The sequence below is a fragment of the Piliocolobus tephrosceles genome, chromosome 10 (genome assembly GCF_002776525.5).
Source record: "Piliocolobus tephrosceles isolate RC106 chromosome 10, ASM277652v3, whole genome shotgun sequence".
In the NCBI taxonomy this organism is placed as follows: Eukaryota; Metazoa; Chordata; class Mammalia; order Primates; family Cercopithecidae; genus Piliocolobus; species Piliocolobus tephrosceles.
In genome coordinates this window covers 51537107-51555588 of record NC_045443.1, presented here as the reverse complement: position 1 = coordinate 51555588, position 18482 = coordinate 51537107, and the positions used below count along the sequence as shown (strand labels likewise).

At 48.2% G+C, this 18482-nt stretch overlaps 1 protein-coding gene across 1 annotated transcript in view; it reads right to left on the bottom strand.

Moving 5' to 3' along the window:
- Positions 1 to 5761: 5761 nt before the first annotated feature.
- Positions 5762 to 18482, bottom strand: part of COPZ1 (COPI coat complex subunit zeta 1) — a 29003-nt gene continuing 16282 nt past the window's right edge. The window contains exons 2-9 of the mRNA XM_023210889.2: positions 17848 to 17916; positions 16148 to 16229; positions 15125 to 15216; positions 12743 to 12798; positions 10093 to 10170; positions 9886 to 9937; positions 8268 to 8306; positions 5762 to 7131 (exon numbers count right to left, since the gene is read on the bottom strand). Of these exons, the coding sequence (XP_023066657.1) occupies positions 7084 to 7131; positions 8268 to 8306; positions 9886 to 9937; positions 10093 to 10170; positions 12743 to 12798; positions 15125 to 15216; positions 16148 to 16229; positions 17848 to 17916 (516 nt within the window). The 3' untranslated portion in view covers positions 5762 to 7083. The remainder of the gene's footprint in view (positions 7132 to 8267; positions 8307 to 9885; positions 9938 to 10092; positions 10171 to 12742; positions 12799 to 15124; positions 15217 to 16147; positions 16230 to 17847; positions 17917 to 18482) is intronic.

The following is an 18482-nucleotide window of genomic DNA, read 5'->3' as shown; positions in this document are numbered from 1 at the left end:
GCACATGCGTACATACACCAGACTGCTGCCTGGAGTGGGAGGAGGGAGGGAAAGGCCTAGACTGGCCCTTTAAGAGCCACTTAGGGTCAGAAAGCCTGGGCTACATAGAGGGGAAGGAGCTGATGTCAGAAGACGGATGGGCAGCAAGATGGGGATTGATGCTAATGGGGGAGTTAAAGCTAAGTACCCAGACACTCAGAGGGCAGAACTGCAGATCTGTCTTCCTTATGCTCACCCCCCTCTCCAAACCGAGGCTGTAAATCTGCCTCTTCAATTGGGGGAAGGGGGACTGAGGAAAAAAGACATGCTCTCTTCTCCCCTTTCCTGCTTCTTCCTTACTTGGTGTGCCCACGCCGCCCCCCTCCACCCAATTCTTTTGTCCTCTCCCATTCTCTTGCAATCTACGACCCCTTCCCACTAAAATTTCCAATTTTTGGCTTTGCATCAGAAATTGACAGAATGGTTTCAGCTTACAGAGGAGTTTAAGAGAAGAGATCACAAGTTTTCCCTCACCAGACCCGGGTGGGAATGCTTGGTGGGACTGTGGTGAGAAACTGGTAGATTGGTAACTCCCAGTTCCCTCAGTTTCTTTTTTTTTTGAGACGGAGTCTGGCTCTGTCTCCCAGGCTGGAGTGCAGTGGCCGGATCTCAGCTCACTGCAAGCTCCACCTCCTGGGTTTACACCATTCTCCTGCCTCAGCCTCCGGAGTAGCTGGGACTACAGGCGCCCACCACCTCGCCCGGCTAGTTTTTTTTTTGTATTTTTAGTAGAGACGGGGTTTCACCGTGTTAGCCAGGATGGTCTCGATCTCCTGACCCCGTGATCCGCCCGTCTCGGCCTCCCAAAGTGCTGGGATTACAGGCTTGAGCCACCGCGCCCGGCCCAGTTCCCTCAGTTTCTCATCCTTCCACCCTCTTCTCACTTGGAGGTAACTCTAGCTGCCATCTTCTGGGACAATAGGGTAAAGGCAAGAAGCAGGAAGTTGGGTGCCCAGGGGCTGGAGGAGCACCAAAGTTTCTGAGCTGGGTTTGTGGAGGCTTTTGACACACTGAGATTCTAGAGGGGCTGGTGGTGGGCTTCCAAGGGCAGCTAGGGAAGCTGCGGGAGCTGTCCACTGAAAGATATACAGTCTGGTTTCTCGGAAACTCCTGGATCATACCGTTCCCTCTCAAGCACACACCCTGTCTGCTGAGTAGAGACAATTTCAGGCCAATCGTCTATTTACTGTAAAAGATCAGCTGCTCCTTGTACCTCTCGGGAGGGAGTCGGGGATGTTAGGAAAGAAGACTTTTTCAGAAGGGCTAGAGCTAGAATTGGTAAATTTCATTTCTTTCTTTGCTTTCAGGTGAGACTGTGTCTCCCACCTTTCAGGACCCATAATCACCCTTATTTCCTTTCCTACTGGCAACCAGGGCCTGTTCTTGAGAAGTCCCTCTCTATATTAGAGGACAGTCCCTCTCATCTGTTGCAGTATTAGGCCTGAACTCTTTCCCAGCCCGGGAAACAGTTGGTGCCTGATTGCCTCTAGTTTCCAAATCCTCTTCCATATCCATAAGATAATAACCCCAAGACGTCAATCTCATCTCTTCCCTTCTCCCAGGTTTTCCTTCAGAGGGCTAAAATCACCTCAGGATCATACTCTTCTCTGTTTTCTAAGTTTTCAGAGACAAGGGAGAGAGGAAAGCTGGAGTGGGAAAAGTTGGGGGTTGTGAGCAGCAGCCACTGGAACCCAGGCTTCCAGCCTCCCAGCATCCGGCCTAGTGCTCCCTCCTATCCAAGGGAGGTCAGTCATTGCCCTCAGCCCTGGTCTCTGGCTGCTTCTCAATACTGGTGATAAATCCTGTCTTTGTCTCCCCTCTGACCCAGGCCCCAGGCAGGCTGGGGGTCAGAGCTGGGGGAGGGGTCAGTGTGGAGGAAGGGGAGATACAAGGAGAATGGGAGGAAAAGATGGACAGGAGCAGCTGGTGGGCAGGCATGGGGGGTGGGCAGTGAGGGGATGGGGCCTCTTCATTCTACAGATCCTGGACATTCCAGCAGGCCTGCATTCCAAGTGAGAAAGCCAGGATTGCTGAGTTGTGGAAATACCTTCAGAATGGTCCCTTGAGCATCCGGAATACTGGGAGATGGGGGGCTAGTATGGAGTGCCTCAAGGAAAGAGACTGCTGAAAGAAATGGAAAAATATTGTGGAAATTGTCCTATCCATACGCAGACCCCTATGCAAATGTGCCATGCACGCACCCACCCACACACACACTCACACACACAGGACTCACGGCATGAGGGAGCCCTGGAGAGCCAGGCTGCCCCTTGCCTGGCCCCTCCCTAGTGGCCTTCTCTTGCTATGACTTTCCTGTTTCCAACTCTATTCTTTTTCTCTGCTCCCAGTCTTGCTTTCCTTCTTTGTGTCTCTCATTCTCCCAGTTTGTTATTCTCAGCATCTCTCAGCCTCTGCCTCGGTCTCTCAATCACTTTTTCTCTCTCATTTTCTTTCCATCTTCTTGTCTCCCTCTCCCCTCTCCCCAAATTCCTGGATGCTGCTCCATCTGTCCTGCTTCTGCCACTCTTCAGCCCAGCCATCCTTCCTACCTCAGTCCCACATCAGAACGCTGTTCTGGCCCAGAGGGGACTTTTGGGAGTTAGATTCCAAGAATAGATGGGAAGGAGAAAAGAGGCTCTAAATGAGTCCCTGCTTTAGTGGGAGGTGTGGGAATCATACTGGGTTATGATATGGCATGGAAGGGTGGGGTGGGCAGAAGGTGACCAGAAAGAGAAGCACAACTAAGGGAGGTAGGGTGAAATGAGAGAGAAGAGATTAATAAAGAAAAAGCATAGGCCAGGCACGGTGGCTCACACCTGTAATCCCAGCACTCTGGGAGGCCGAGGCGGGCGGATCTCCAGAGGTCAGAAGTTGGAGACCAGCCTGGTCAACATGGTGAAATGCTGTCTCTACTAAAAATACAAAAAAAAAAAAAAAAAGCTAGGCATGGGGGCGCATGCCTGTGATCCCAACTACTTGGGAGGCTGAGGCAGGAGAATCGCTTGAACCCGGGAGGTGGAGGTTGCAGTGAGCTGAGATTACACCACTACACTCCAGCCTAGGTGACAGAACAAGACTCCATCTCAAAAAAAAAAAATAAGAAAAAAAGGACACCAGGCTGGGTACAGTGGCTCATGCCTGTAATCCCACCACTTTGGGAGGCCAGGGCAGGTGGATTACTTGAGCCCAGGAGTTCAAGACCAGCCTGGCAATATGGCAAAACATCTCTATAAAAATTACAAAAAGTTAGTCAGGCATGGTGGCACACACCTGTAGTCCCAGTTACTCAGAAGGCTGAGGTGGGGGGATCACCTGAGCCCAGGGAGGTCGAGACTGCAGTGAGCTCTGATCATGCCACTGCACTCCAGCCTGGGTGACAGAGTGAGACCCTGTCTCAAAAAAAAAAATAAAAAAAAAAAAAAAAGAAAGAAAGAAAAAAAAGAAAAGAAAAGAAAAAAGAAAAGACACAGAAGGAAAAACACTAAAGAGAGAAGGGTGCGGACTTGCAGCTCTCTAAGTGTGTGTTTTGGGTCAGTGTGAAGGGGAGGAGCTGAGGGGCATCTCCTAAGTCAAATTGCGATATAGGTTCAAAGACAAGGTCTGGAGGCTTAGCCAGAAAGATGTGATGTCCACCAGGCAGCCACAATTCTGGACTCTCTGTCACCTACCAAGGAAGTTCTCAGAGACCTTTTTCTCCTCTCCAGACAGTCTTGGAGTGTTGGTTCCCTCCCCATTCACCTCCTCCACTCTGTCACCTCCCTTCCTCCCCCAGTGAGAATGACATCAGCTCTGGCTGCCCGTCCTCAGCCCAGTTGCTGATGTACTCTCCCATGGGTGAAACAGAAGGCTAATCACCTTTGCCCCATGCATTCACTCTCTAGTCCAGGAGCTGGCGTTTACATAGCCTAGCACTCTGGAGTAGGAGTGGGAGGAGACTGTACCAAGAAGGTAGCTGCAGAACATTGTGGGAAAAGACGGGACATGAGCATCAGGGGGAGGGAGAGGGAGAGGAGTGGAGGGGGGCACTTGAGGAAGAGAGGCAGCAGCAGTAAATCACCCTGTGGGGGGGGCTCCCTCTGCCTGAGCTCAGTGGGGTAGGGAAAGAATAGACATAGAGGGGTGGGGGGAAGAATGGGGAATCGCCACATCTGGCAGGCAGGTGTCTGGCACTGTTCAGGCTGTAGTCACTTTCCCAGCCAAAGGGGAGGAAGGGGGGAGAGGGGAGGAGGGGCCTCCCAGCATCCCCTGGGAAAGAGGGAAAGGCTCACAAACAGAAAGACAGAGGCTTACAGACAGAAAGAAACCAAGGAAGAGAAATAATCAGACCCCGCTCCCAGGCTCTGCTTCAGTCAGTGCTTGGGGATGTGTTTACTCATAGCCCTGAAAAAAAAACTGCTGGCCAAAAAACTGCGTAGGCCAGGGCACCAAAGTTCCATTCATGCTGGAAAACAGAAGGCAGGAGTTTAACCCAGGCTAAGCTGGGGAAACTGAAGCTCAGAGAATTCCAAGTTTGAGAACAGGATAGAACTCCATGCTCCACACCATCACACATCACCACCACTCAGCTCTGGTACTGACACTGCCCCTCCCCCAGGTCAATGCTGTGTGGTGAGTAGGAAGATTAGGATGGTAAGGCTGAGTATTGCTTTTCCCCAGCTCAGACAGGCAAAGACAAAAGAAGTACCTAGTCTTTATCCAAACTCTTGCACTCCAACTTTCAATGCAGGACTGTAGGCAGACGTGGTATACCCAGGTTTTTTTCTTTTCTACCTGCTGAGGAGTATCCCATGCACAGGTGCCCCATAGTTGTTGAGCTTAATTGTCAGGTTTTCATAGAAGAGCAGGCAAGACTGGAAAACTCTGGGTTTCATGTTCTGATGCTGGAGAGACTCTCCCCATTCCTGTTACCTTCCTTCCCTCATCCTTTCCCATCTGAGATACTAATTTGGTCTCCCTTGCTTAATCCTGGAATTGCAGGTCCATTTTATGAGCGGCAGAGGTGACTGAGGAAACCCTTCAAACTGCAGTGGAGAGGCTCCCCACACTCCCCCTTCCTTAAAAATCCTGCAGAGGAAGGGGGAAAGAAAACCAAAGCATTCTGTCGCCGCGGCAACCATAAAACCCCCAGCTAAATCCATCTTGTGAGCTCACCGCCCCATTAAGATGCAGGGCCAGGCGCTGCGCCAACCCAGCCACATTCATTTGTGCGAATAAAGGTGGAGGAGGGGGAGGGGAGCAGGCTCTGGAGGGACGGGGAAATGGCGAGAAGAGGTTATTTACACCACCGTCCTGACCTTCTGGAGCAGCGCTGGCTCCGATAAATAACCCGCTCAGCGCCGTTTCAGAGCAGGAGTGGGAGGTGCAGGAAGGGAGCAAGGGCTGGAGGAGAGCCCCCACGCAGGTGCGCGTCTCTGGGTTACTAATGGCTAAGGCGGGAGCAGGCAGCTGGCTTTGGGGGTGGTGGGGGAAAAACTCAGTTCCCTGGGACTCCCACTGAGAAAATACCATCCCCACCCCACCCCTGGCGCCAATTTCCAGGCGAGGGGACGGAGAGATGCCAAGGAGGCAAACAGCCCCGTAAATTAGGGATGGGGGGGGCACTGCTATAGAGTCTCTGAGGTACGAGGGAAGAAATATTGTAAGATGGGGAATGAGGGGGGGCTGGAAGAACAGGAGTAGCTGCCAAAAAGAGAGGAAGAGAAACAGAAACATCACACAAAGGCAGTTTTGAAAAAATGTTTTATTCCTCTTTGCACAGTTTATGAAGGTGGCTATCTCCTGACTCCATGCATCTTTTACACAAAGATGCCCCCTCAAAAATGCCCAGTTATCTGCCCCACTTCAGTGTTGGAGAACTGGCAGTTAGTAAGTGGGGCAGAATGCTTAAGTCTCAGGAAGGTTTTTAAAGACATTTTTGTGGGGAGGAAGTTCTGGGTCAAGGGGAAAGATTAGACCCAAGAGTGAGTATTCCATTCTCCATCTTCCTGGGGAAATCCAAATCCCAAAGGTTTTAAGAAGAAAAGCACCTCTCTCAGCGAGCTGGAGACAGGGAGAGCACAGATGCACTGCTTGGGTGTAAGGCTGAAGCAGAGAGAGGGTGGGCTGCAGCGACTGCAGACCCAAGGCAGAGGAGTAAATGCATGTCGGGGAGTTGAGGGGACAGAGAGAGCCTAGACGCCCAAGTCATAAGTTCTACTCCTTCCCCAGTTCTGAGTAGAAAGTTTTCTTTCCAAGACTAGAATGGAGTTTTAGTTTTAGGAACTGGCTTTGCTTCAGGACACAGAGAAGACAAACCAGGCAAAGATCCCACAGGTAGTAAGGGTGGAGAGTTAAGGTAGCTAACTAAGAGACGGGCACTCACGACGGCAGTTTTGAAGCTATATGCCAGATCGGGGTAGAGAATGCATTTTATGTGCCCTATTCAATACAATTTAAATCACTGTTTATTCCGTGTTGTCCCTTCCCTATGAACTATTCCCAATACCTTTTCCAAGGCAGAGGACAGGGCAGTAAGAAGGAATGGAAGAAAACACTGAGGTCAGTAAGTGGGGCTAGGGCTTAGACTAGATAAATCCCTACCCATCCCCACCCCCACTCGTTCTATAGTAAAGAATTCTCTTTCTCCCTCCCCTTGCTGGGGTGTCGGGATGAGGTCCAGGTAAAGGCAAAGGCAGGAAAACATTCAGCACATCCTTTCTCCTACTTTAATCTGAAGTTTAGCTACAACAAAGGGCACAGAATTTACAAAAATGTCAGGGCAGGGGAGCATGTGAGCATAATCCAGTCTAGAAAGAAAGAGGGTGCTTCTCCTGCCCTATTACCTAAATATGCTGGGAGCTTTACTCCCAGAACTGCAAGAAGAATGAAAAAGAATAGGAAGGGTGTAGGGGAGGTTGGGGGTACAACCACAAACAGAATGGAGATTTAAGGATCCCTGTGATCCCCGAGATGACCCTGAGAGCATCGACTGGGGAACTAGATGAAAATTCACAGCAGACATGCGAATTTTTTGAAGAGGATGAAGAGCCAGGAACAGTGGGGTCTTCACCGAAGGAGTGACCACTTGATCTGTTCTTTGGCTGACTGCAGCACCTGCAGAGATAAGAGCAGCATTGAGGAAAGCTTGCTGACAGGGCAGGGTAAGCATGAGGGCTGGGGATCTCCTTCCCCTCACTTGTCTTCCCTGTCCTTACAAGAATGGAGAACAGAGGCCGGGCGCGGTGGCTCAAGCCTGTAATCCCAGCACTTTGGGAGGCCGAGACGGGTGGATCACGAGGTCAGGAGATCGAGACCATCCTGGCTAACACGGTGAAACCCCGTCTCTACTAAAAAATACAAAAATTAGCCGGGCGAGATGGCGGGCGCCTGTAGTCCCAGCTACTTGGGAGGCTGAGGCAGGAGAATGGCGTGAACCCGGGAGGCGGAGCCTGCAGTGAGCCGAGAGCGCGCCACTGCACTCCAGCCTGGGCGACAGATCGAGACTCCATCTCAAAAAAAAAAAAAAAAAAAAAAAAAAGAATGGAGAACAGAAAATCCCCAAAGGTAAAGAGATGGGAAGAAGCTCTCTAAGGCCGTAGCAGATTGTTTGGAAAATTCCAAAAAAAATACAAATCCACCGAGGGGGATGAAGAGAGAAGAGGTACAAAAGAAAAAACAAAACAAAACTGGGAGTTACTGGACACATATTAAAAGGGGCGGTGGGTGGGAGACAGGTAACAAATCCAGATGGACTTCTTGGTGAGAATGCCAAGTGGGTAGAAAACAGAACCCCTCCCTCCCCCCTACATCAGGTAGACAATCTATCTGCAGTCAAGGTAGCAAGATGGATCTGCAAAACCTGCATATTCTAGAATATGCATTTCCAGCTTAGCCCTCATTTGAATAATAAGAGAAAGAGAGAGTGTGTGCACAAATGCACACAGACCATCTGCTTAAGGCAAGCCTCTGCTGGGGAATAAATCACTGAATGAGGCATCAGGCAGGGAGGGTTTGAAGGGTACAGAGCAAGGTTGACAGCCACTGTTCACAGGAAACTAAGAAAGGAGTTGGAAGTAGGGGTAGGGAGTGGCTGGCTGTATGAGTCCCAGTTCTCTGGAATAAGAGGGAGCCAAGGAAGATGTGTCTTGAGTCTCCAGTCTCACTCAGACTTGGGAGGTATGGGTGGAATGCTGTTCTAGCCTCTTTAGTGACCCAGTCCATCTGGAAAGGAAGAAGGGAGAAAGTCATACCTGAGACACGGTCTGCTCCGTAAGGGGGACATCTTCACCCTATGGCACAGAGATATAAGCATTTAGTGTGAGAGAAAGCTGGAGTAAGACCTGATTGGAGTCTGGTATTAGAGAAGAAAAAAGTGATCCTTTAAACTGAAACAAAGGGCAGATGCACTGAACTTCTCAGTCCCTACTAGGGACTAGTACAGCTACAGTTTTACTTGGCCAGAGGGACTATGAACAAAAAAGGGTCATTTCATCCAGCTTCCATTTTAAGGCAGGAAGACTTCTTAAAAGATTTAACTCCTTTCCGAGTAACCAGCAGGTTATCTGATCCTCAACTCCCTTAACTTGGGGGTGGAGGACCTGATTCCCTAGTCAGAAAAGGCCTTCTCTGAGTATCAGTATTGCTAGGGAAAGGATGAGGGGGAGCCAGGAGTGGTTTAATGGATCCCGCAAAGCCTGATGGGTAACGACAGCATGTTAATTTGAAGAAATAAACTGCTGCAACAGCAGCCTGAGAAGAGAAAGGGGGGAGCTGGTGGGGGGAGGGGGACCCTCTCTCTTGCCACATAGAGACATATGTTAGAGGAGAAGATTAAACTATGCAAATGGAGCCCACAGCAGTTAAGGGAGAAGATTTCCCATTACCAAGCACTGTCAGCCTTCACTCTATGGAGGTCAGAGCCAGGACATTCTGTGAATGGGGAGATTTGCTTTGCTCAGACATCTCTGCACCCGTATAATTTGCTTGTGGGCTCTCTGCATCCACCATTATCTCCTCAGCTGACCTGGGGCCTTCTATGGTTAACTCAGAGGCCCCTTTCTGATATCACTAGCACCAAAGAGGACTGAGGTTCTGAGGTTCTGGCAAATACGTACTTCCTGATGGAGAGGCACCATCCTCAGTTACGTAACACTTTATTTATTTATTTATTTATTTATTTATTTATTTTTGAGACAGAGTCTCACTCTGTCACCCAGGCTGCAGTGCAGTGGTACAATCTTGGCTCACTGCAACCTCCACCTCCCAGGCTCAAGCAATTCTCCTGCCTTAGCCTCCTGAGTAGCTGGGATTACAGGCACGCATCACCACACCCAGCTAATTTTTGTATTTTTAGTAGAGACAGGGTTTCACCATGTTGGTCAGGCTGGTCTCGAACTCCTGACCCTGTGATCTACCAGCCTCCACTTCCCAAAGTGCTGGGATTACAGGTGTGAGCCACCACACCCAGTCCTATATAACACTTTAAAAGACAAAAAAGATACTCTTCTGCCTCAGATGATTGGATCCATCTCCAAGAAGGGAATAAGCCAACTTCAAGTTCTTTTATAATTTCAAAACCATAAATATTAATTTTATCACTTATTAAATAAATATGTATTAAATGTCCACTTTGTGCAAAGACTGTATGAGATGTTAGGTACCATATTAGGGGTAGAAATAAGTTCTTTCTTCTTCTTTCTTTGGGACAATAAGAAGGGAAGGAAAGAGAAAGGCTGAATGTATTTGAAAGAAAAAGAGAAGGTTCTATGTATCCTATGAGCCCCAACTACTAGACACATCCAGCAGGTCTGGCTGTGGAGGGTGTTTGTGAATAGATGCGGGGATGCAGAGAAACACATTCCTGCTTACCCTTAACGCCACCCGGTGTACCACCTGCTGGGGATCACTCTCGAGGATCACCCTGCAAAAACAAAGAAGAGATCATTGTTCACTCTGTCCCGAATGCCCAACTCACTGTGGGGGAACAGGACCTCTGGCCACTGAGCCTGCTTGACTTAGGACAGGGGCAGTTATCCCACTACCTCACCCAAGATCAAGGCAGGTCAGAGAACTTACCCTCCATCTACAATTTCATCCACAGCCAAGAACAGCCCCTCCATGTTCTCCAGCAGTGCTCGCTTTTCTACATTTTTCCTGAGTCCCCAAGAGAAGAGAAGAAAAAAACCAACTTGTATGTGAAAGAAATCCTAGGACCCTGTCTGAATTGAGGAACCTAAACTAGACCAATAAACATCTCCACCAACCACACAAAGAAGTAAATAAGGTGAAGAACTTCTTAGCTAGTTCACTCAAAACCCCTTTCTACTCTTGGTTGCTGAATAAGGAATGTATGGAAAGAGATTCAAATAATACAGTCAATTTCTGACTATTCAGGGGTTGATTATCCACAGCTATTGTTTCTTTCCTACCTGCCATGCTGCTGCTCATAACATTGCTCACAAACACTGACATCAGTGGGTGGAAAAAAACAATATAAACAGAGCTAAGACTCAATCTGGAGGTGGCCGGAGGTGGGAGGGGTTGAATGCAAACTTTATTTGCACTCAAGCTCTAACAAACCTCCTGAGACACTCTCTGTTCCCTCTTCTCCCTATCCCTTACCAGCTCTGCTCAGGCCCTGAAAAGAAGCCCAAAGAGGGGGCAGGGTCTGCATACACTAGCCTCAGATCCGGTGGTTGGTGCATGTGGCCTGTCACATCCGTCAGTTTGAGTCTTTCACTAGATTACGCGAAATGAAGTCTATTCATTCACCTGGATAAGAAATAAATCATCCCCTTCCTGAGGAAATCTGAGCCATTCACCCTGCTGAGTTTGCAGGGCTGAGAGTGCCTGCTGTTCTGGGTTCACTTGGGAGCTGCTGGGGGAATGAAGTTCAGAGCCCTGGATGTTTTCAGGAAAAGTAACTTACCTCTCTTCTATTACCCATCTACATGGTTAACAGAGAACAGAGGGCTAGTGGGGAAGTGGAAAGGGTGGAGAGGGTAAGTGGCAGAAGCTTCCTGGTTTTTTTCTTTTTTCTTTTTTTTTTTGGTTTTTTGAGACAGGGTCTTGCTATGTCGCCTAGTCTGGAGTGCAGCAGCATCATCACAGCTCACTGCAGCCTCAACCTCCTGGGCTCAAGCAATCTTCCTACCTCAGCATCCTGAGTAGCTGAGACTACAGGTATGCACCACCACACCTGGCTAATTTTTTTATTTTTTGCAGAGACAGGGTCTCACTATGTTGCCCAGGCTTGTCTTGAACTCAACTTATGCAATCCTCCTGCCTGGGTGCTTCCTGTTCTATAGAAGGGAAAAAACAAAGACTAGAAGTAGAAAAAAAAAAAAAAAAAAGCCGGGCGTGGTGGCTCACGCCTGTAATCCCAGCACTTTGGGAGGCTGAGGCAGGCGGATCACAAGGTCAGGAGATTGAGACTATCCTGACTAACAGAGTGAAACCCCATCTCTACTAAAAATACAAAAAAGCCGGGCGTGGTGGCGGGCGCCTGTAGTCCCAGCTACTCAGGAGGCTGAGGCAGGAGAATGGCGTGAACCCGGAAGGTGGAGCTTGCAGCGAGCCGAGATCGCGCTACTGCACTCCAGCCTGGGCAACACAGCGAGACTCCGTCTCAAAAAATAAAATGAAAAAAAAAAAAAAAAAAACTGGGCTAAGTGGCTCACGCCTATAATCCCAGCACTTTGGGAGGCCAAGGTAGGTGGATCATTTGAGGTCAGGAGTTCAAGACCAGCCTGGCCAACATGGTAAAACCCCATCTCTACTAAAAATACAAAAATTAGCCAGGCATGATGGTGCGTGCCTGTAATCCCAGCTACTGTACTCAGGAGGCTGAGGCAGGAGAATCGCTTGAACCTAGGAGGCAGAGGTTGCAGTGAGCTGAGATCATGCCACTGCACTCCAGCCTGAGTGACAGAGTGAAACTCCATCTCAAAAAAAAAAAAAAAAAAAGAAAAGAAAAAAAAAAAAAATTGGGAGTGTTGCTTCCATTCCCGAAGTACTGAATGACATTCTATCTGGGACACTTCCTTATGCTTGCCCCTTCCCTACTTCTAATGTCAAGAATGAAGCCCAGGAAAGCACCTTGAGGATGCTCAGATCTGACAGGGCCACAGGGGATTACAAGAGTAAACACAGAGGTAAAGATTCGGCTCCCTCCCAGTCCCCTGCCTTAGTAAGATCATTATTCCATAGGAGGGACATACTCTCCATCCAGTCCTCCCCAGTAGCATGAATTACTATGAATTAATAAACCGACCTTCTTTCTTTTTTTCTTGAGACACAGTCTCACTCTGTCGCCAAGTTTGGAGTGCAGTGGTGTGATCTCGGCTCACTGCAAGCTCCGCCTCCCAGGTTCACGCCATTCTCCTGCCTCAGCTTCCTGAGTAGCTGGGACTACAGGCGCCCACTACCATGCCCAGCTAATTTTTTGTATTTTTAGTGCAGATGGGGTTTCCCCATGTTAGCCAGAATGGTTCACCTGACCTCGTGATCCACTCGCGTTGGCCTCCCAAAGTACTGGGATTACAGGCATGAGTCACCGCGCCTGGCAAAACCCAACTTCTTAAACTAAAGCAACTCCCTGGAGCCTTTGCCAATCTCCTACAATCCCTGAGCCTGAAGATGGTTACTTTATCTCCCAAACAGAAATCAACAATGCCCTGCTGTTTCCATCATAACTTGGGGGGAAAAAAAAGAATGTCCTGCTCACCTCAGCATCTGGCTCAATGAGTCGAAGAGGCAGTTCAGAACTGCCATAAGCATCAACTGTTGGGAAACAGAGGAGGCAGAAGGATAAGGTTCAAGGCCCTGAAAGCTGCTACCTAAAAACAAAACCTCCTAATTCATTAAACATCAAAAGACACAGGCTTTCACAAAGGACCAAAAACATAAGGTGGAAGTGAGAGCACAACAGGAAGACGACCTGTGGTTTCTCACAGAAATAAATTCTGCTACATGATCCCACAATTCAACATCTCTTTTAGCCAAAAGTTTAAACAGAACTTTCTTGTCACAGTCCTCTACAATGTCTTTACCAGCTGTATGTGTGTTACCTGATGTCTTAGGTAGAGAAATCATTAACCAAGCAATAGCTGAGGTGAGAGGAAGGCTGCAGAGTTAGTGCAAAAAGCATGGACTTTAATTGGCTGGGCACAGTGGCTCACACCTGTAACATCTAGACCCTGTCTAGACCCTGACTGTATCCCAGCACTTTCGGAGGCCGAGGCAGGCAGATTGCTTGAGCTCAGGAGTTGAGACCAGCCTGGGCAACATGGCAAAACCCCGTCTCTACAAAAAATACAAAAAAAATTAGCTGGCATGGTGGTGGGCATCTGCAGTCCCAGCTACTTGGGAGGCTACGGTGGGAGTATCACTTGAGCCTGGGAGCTAGAGGTTGCAGTGAGCCAAGATTGCACCACTACAATCCAGCCTGGGAGACAGAACAAGAACCCTGTTTCAATTTTTTTTTTTTTTTTTTTTTTGAGAGTCTCGCTCTTGTCGCCCAGGCTGGAGTGCAATGGTGCAATCTCAGCTCACTGCAACCTCCACCTCCCAGGTTCGAGCAATTCTCCTGCCTCAGCCCTCCCAAGTAGCTGGGATTACAGGCATCTGCCACCACGCCCAGCTAATTTTTGTTGTTGTTGTTTGAGACGGAGTTTCGCTCTGTTGCCCAGGCTGGAGTGCAGTGGTGCAATCTCAGCTCACTGCAACCTCCGCCTCCCAAGTTCACGCCATTCTCCTACCTCAGCCTCCTGAGTAGCTGGGACTACATATGCCTGCCACCACACCCGGCTAATTTTTTGTATTTTTAGTAGACATGCGGTTTCACTGTGTCAGCCAGGATGGTCTCAATCTCCTCACCTCAAGTGATCTACCCGCCTTGGCCTCCCAAAGTGCTGGGATTACAGGCATGAGCCACCACGCTCGGCCTATGTCTCAAAATTTCTTAAAAAGCATGGACTTTAAGTCAGACAGATATGGGTTTGAATCCAAGCTGAGCCATTTTCTACATGTGTGACCCTGAGAAAGTTATTAAACTACATCAAACTGCCACTTTTGTAGTTTTCACAATGGTCACATACAAGTAATTTCTTATAGTTCTTCATGGTTTGGTTTCCTCATTTGTAAAACAAAGACACTAATGCCTACAACTCATGGAAGTGCTGCAAGGTTTAAATAACAATGTACTTTACAAAGCACTTATACCAATAATAAGAGCTCAGTAAGAGTTGACTTTCTCGAACTTTGACTTTTGCCTCAAATTATCTGGGGGCTTATTTTTACTTATCCATTCTCCTAGAATTTGCTACCTGAGGCAAATAGCTTTTCCTGCTTATAGGAAGCAGGTTAGGACTATACCCAAGGTCTTCTAAAGTAACCTATTCAGAATGTATGGTTTCAACATGACTCAGGTTGTTAGCTAATTGGCTCAAACTCAGTCAGGTATGGACCCTTCATAGAAGGAACAAGTATCGGCCGGGCACGGTGGCTCAAGCCTGTAATCCTAGCACTTTGGGAGGCCGAGATGGGCGGATCACGAGGTCAGGAGATCGAGACCATCCTGGCTAACCCGGTGAAACCCCGTCTCTACTAAAAAATAAAATAAGCCGGGCGAGGTGGCGGGCGCCTGTAGTCCCAGCTACTCGGGAGGCTGAGGCAGGAGAATGGCGTAAACCCGGGAGGCGGAGCTTGCAGTGAGCTGAGATCCGGCCACTGCACTCCAGCCTGGGTGACAGAGCGAGACTCCGTCTCAAAAAAAAAAAAAAAAAAAAAAAAAAGAAGAACAAGTATCTCCCTGCAATCTTGGCCATACCTCAGAAATCCATCTTAAAAAATACTACTCAGGGAAGGGTATTAAAACATATATGATGTTTCCTAATGGATATAAAAGATCAATCTAGGAAAACTTCCTTTCTAGGTGATTCATTTGCTGGGCCATATTTGTGAGGCTGGTGGGATCTCTGACAACTTCATTAACTTGGTCAGAAGCTAGAGGAATACGGCTCTATCAGGGAGCCAAACCAGTGGCTATGTACTGCCTGTGGTTTAGAAAGTAGGATCAGAAATAGCAAAGAGGGGTAGGGATTCTCACCTCATTTTCATAGGAGCTGCCAATCACATAGAAATAGAGATCTATACTGCTTTTGTATACCACTGTCAGGCCTTCCAAGAGGGCAATTTCACCTGGTGGGGGAAAAAAAGTAGAAAGAGTGGGTGGCCTGAGGTAAGGAAGTAGGAAAGAAGGAGTTACCAGCCAGGTGCAGTGGCTCACGCCTGTAATCCCAGCACCTTGGCACGCTGAGCCACGCGGATCACCTAAGGTCAGGAGTTCAAGACCAGCCTGGTCAACATGGTGAAACCCCATCTCTACTAAAAATACAAAAATTAGCCGGGCGTGGTGGTGTGCACCTGTAATCCCTGCTACTCAGGAGGCTGAGATGGGAGAACCATTTGAACCTGGGAGGCGGAGGTTGCAGTGAGCCAAGATTGTGCCACTGCACTCCAGCCTAGGTGACAGAGAGAGGCTCTATCTCAAAAAAAAAGAAAAAAAAAAAGGTATTACCGTGAATTCCTAGTATCCAGCTGTTTTGGGCTAAGGTGAGGCCAACTGTAATGACCTCCAAAGCCAGAAGATGATCTGCACTTCTTGGGTGGTGGCAGAAGAGAAGCATAAACTTGGGGGAGTCTAAATGTATCTTCTCTAACCACCATCCTCCGTTCCTGCCCACTATACCTATTTCCCTCCTTGTATATGAGACAGGATACTAGTCGATCCTTCGGAGGTGAAAATGCAGAGCGGTCACCTTTACAGACTTCCATTTACCTGCCCTAATGGATGCGGTACAATAAGCAGAGCTGCAGTTAAATTTGTCAAGTGAGGCTCATAAATCCAGGGACTAGACAGGTAGCTAACAGCCAACCTTCCAGCACGGTATTCCCGCGTGAGGTACACTCACCTCCCCATTACATTCTGAAGAGTTTATTATACAAGGGGAGGAAGGAAAAAAAAAAAAAAGGAGGCAGTCATTTTATCCTTTCTCCGCAGCCCTGCTACCACCCCCTTTCCACCATGGTTCCCCACAACACAGGGAGTAGTGAAAGGAAAATGACCTACTGTCAGTCCGATGGGTCTTGTTGAAAATGTTCTTCTCAAAGGCCTTTTGCTCCTTGACACTGGGGTAGGTGTCGTCATAGTACTGGTTAGAGGGAAGGAGAAAGGGTTGGGTCACTAGAGCTGGAAGCCAGAATGATTAGTGACTATGCTTTGCCCTGGGATCTTGGATTTCTCTCCTTCAAGGCATGGGGCAAGGGAGAAATACTGACATGGAAAAGGAAGGACTGTAGAGGCAGAGAATGGGCAGTGAGTAATCTAAGAAAAATAAATAAAAGACCCTGCCATAAGCAACCCTACCTCACATTTCTAAGACTGTCTGAGGGCAGAAGCCTACCAGCCCTACGGTGAGGCTCTGTGCCTGTCTGCAATCTAGACCTCTCCTAAAACCATTCTCATCAAGTGTTCCCTAGGAGCTACCCCATGTCAGGAAGCAGTGCCAGAGAACACAAAAAACACTAGAAGCACAGAACATCTCCACAGACCCTCACTCACTGTATGAAGCTGAGGCATGGGGAAAGGCTACAAAACCTCCTCCAAAGAAAGGCAAACCCTGCCCTATGGTCTATCTTAGCTTTCTTTTCTGCAAGCTGAAAGAAGCATCCAGCATACCACTGAGCCCATTCCCAGGCTCTCCCTGGCAAGGGGGCGGAGATGTAGGCTGCTAAATCGCTAGCTCTTTAGGGGCTAATCCGTTGCAGTCAGCTGAAGACCTATGACAGGTCTGGCATTTAGTAACTGGATAACTGTTTCAAAAGGTGTCCTGCATAGTTACATCCAATTACAGGGAGGAACAGCTGGTGAATTCTAAACTAATCTCTACCTGCTGATTGATTTATGCTATGCTCGCCCGGAGTTAATACACCAGGGACAGAAGAAATTTCTACAGGAGGGGGAGAATATGGAGGGAGAGAGGGGTGTCCTTTCTTCTTTCTTCCAACAGATCCAAAGTTGAAAACATCCCTCTGGGAAAGCCAGGAGGTAACAAGCTTGATGGTGACTATAGACCTAGGAATGGAACCTTGGAACTGCAAGAGAATTCTCTGGAAAAACCCAGGCAGGGTGACATGGTAGAAGAGAAGGGGATAGGAATGATGGACATGGGCAGACTGCCTCTTAGCATCTGCATACTGCTTTGTTAGGAACCAAGGTTTCAAAGCTTTTTCCTAATCTGATGTTGACAACAAAGGAGGTCAAAGTCTGAGGACAGTAAGCAGGGCAGCAGTACAACAAAGGGACAAAAGAAAACAGGTTTTATCTGGAGTAGGCAAGATAAGATGGAAGAATTCAGGCTGGGTATGGTGGCTCACACCTGTAATCCCAACACTTTGGGAGGCCAAGGTGGGCAGATCATGAGATCAGGAGTTCAAGACCAGTCTGGCCAACATGGCGAAACCCTGTCTCTACTAAAGATACAAAAAATTAGCCGGGTGTGGTAGTGCATGCTGTAATCCCAGATACTCAGGAGCCTGAGGCAGGAGAATTGCTTGAACCTTGGAGGCAGAGGTTGCAGTGAGCCAAGGTTGTGCCACTGCACTCCAGGCTGGGCGACAAGAGCAAAACTCCATCTCAAAAAAAAAGATGGAAGTATTCTCGAAATTATACTACTGAGCAACATGAGTTAATAAGGTATCAGTCCCAAGATTCAAATCTCAGAATAAGCCTTTGTGTTGTTCCTAAATTAATTCAAAAGGGAATCTCACCTTGGCAAAAAGTCGATCTCCATCATTGTCCAGAATCAGGATGGCTTTGACAGTATACAGGGAAGGTTCCTGAAGAGATACGAACATACCTTCAGTCCTGAAGGCTCCCACCACCACTGGTAAACCAGATACCTTCCCCTAGTCCCACTGGGGCTGCAAGGGGATACAGAGGTACCTCTGTAAGTCCCTTACCTCAACATGGTCAGATTTTGATATTTCCCATTGAGAAAGACCGAGGGTAAGTAAACTGAGAAAGCATTTAAACAAAGAATTCCAAAGTACCATCAGAGAAACAGTTTCTCTGATGCACAGGGGGCTTAATCAAGAGAAGTCATGCTGTTATTTCCAAATATTATGGTACAGTTATTTTCCAAATTACCCTCTCCCTTCCTGCTCTCCCATGTATAGGCGGTTACAGAATGTGACCAGATTAATTAAAAGGCACTGAACAAGGCCATTTGAAAATAGGGTTGAATGTCCTAGTATACTTGGAAGTTTCTGCAGTCTGAATGCAGTGGCAATGGAGAAACATAAAGCAAGTCTTCCCTAACCCACCCACACACTGAGCAGAGGGAAAAGAGCGTTTACACACACACACACACACACACACACACACACACACACACACACACACA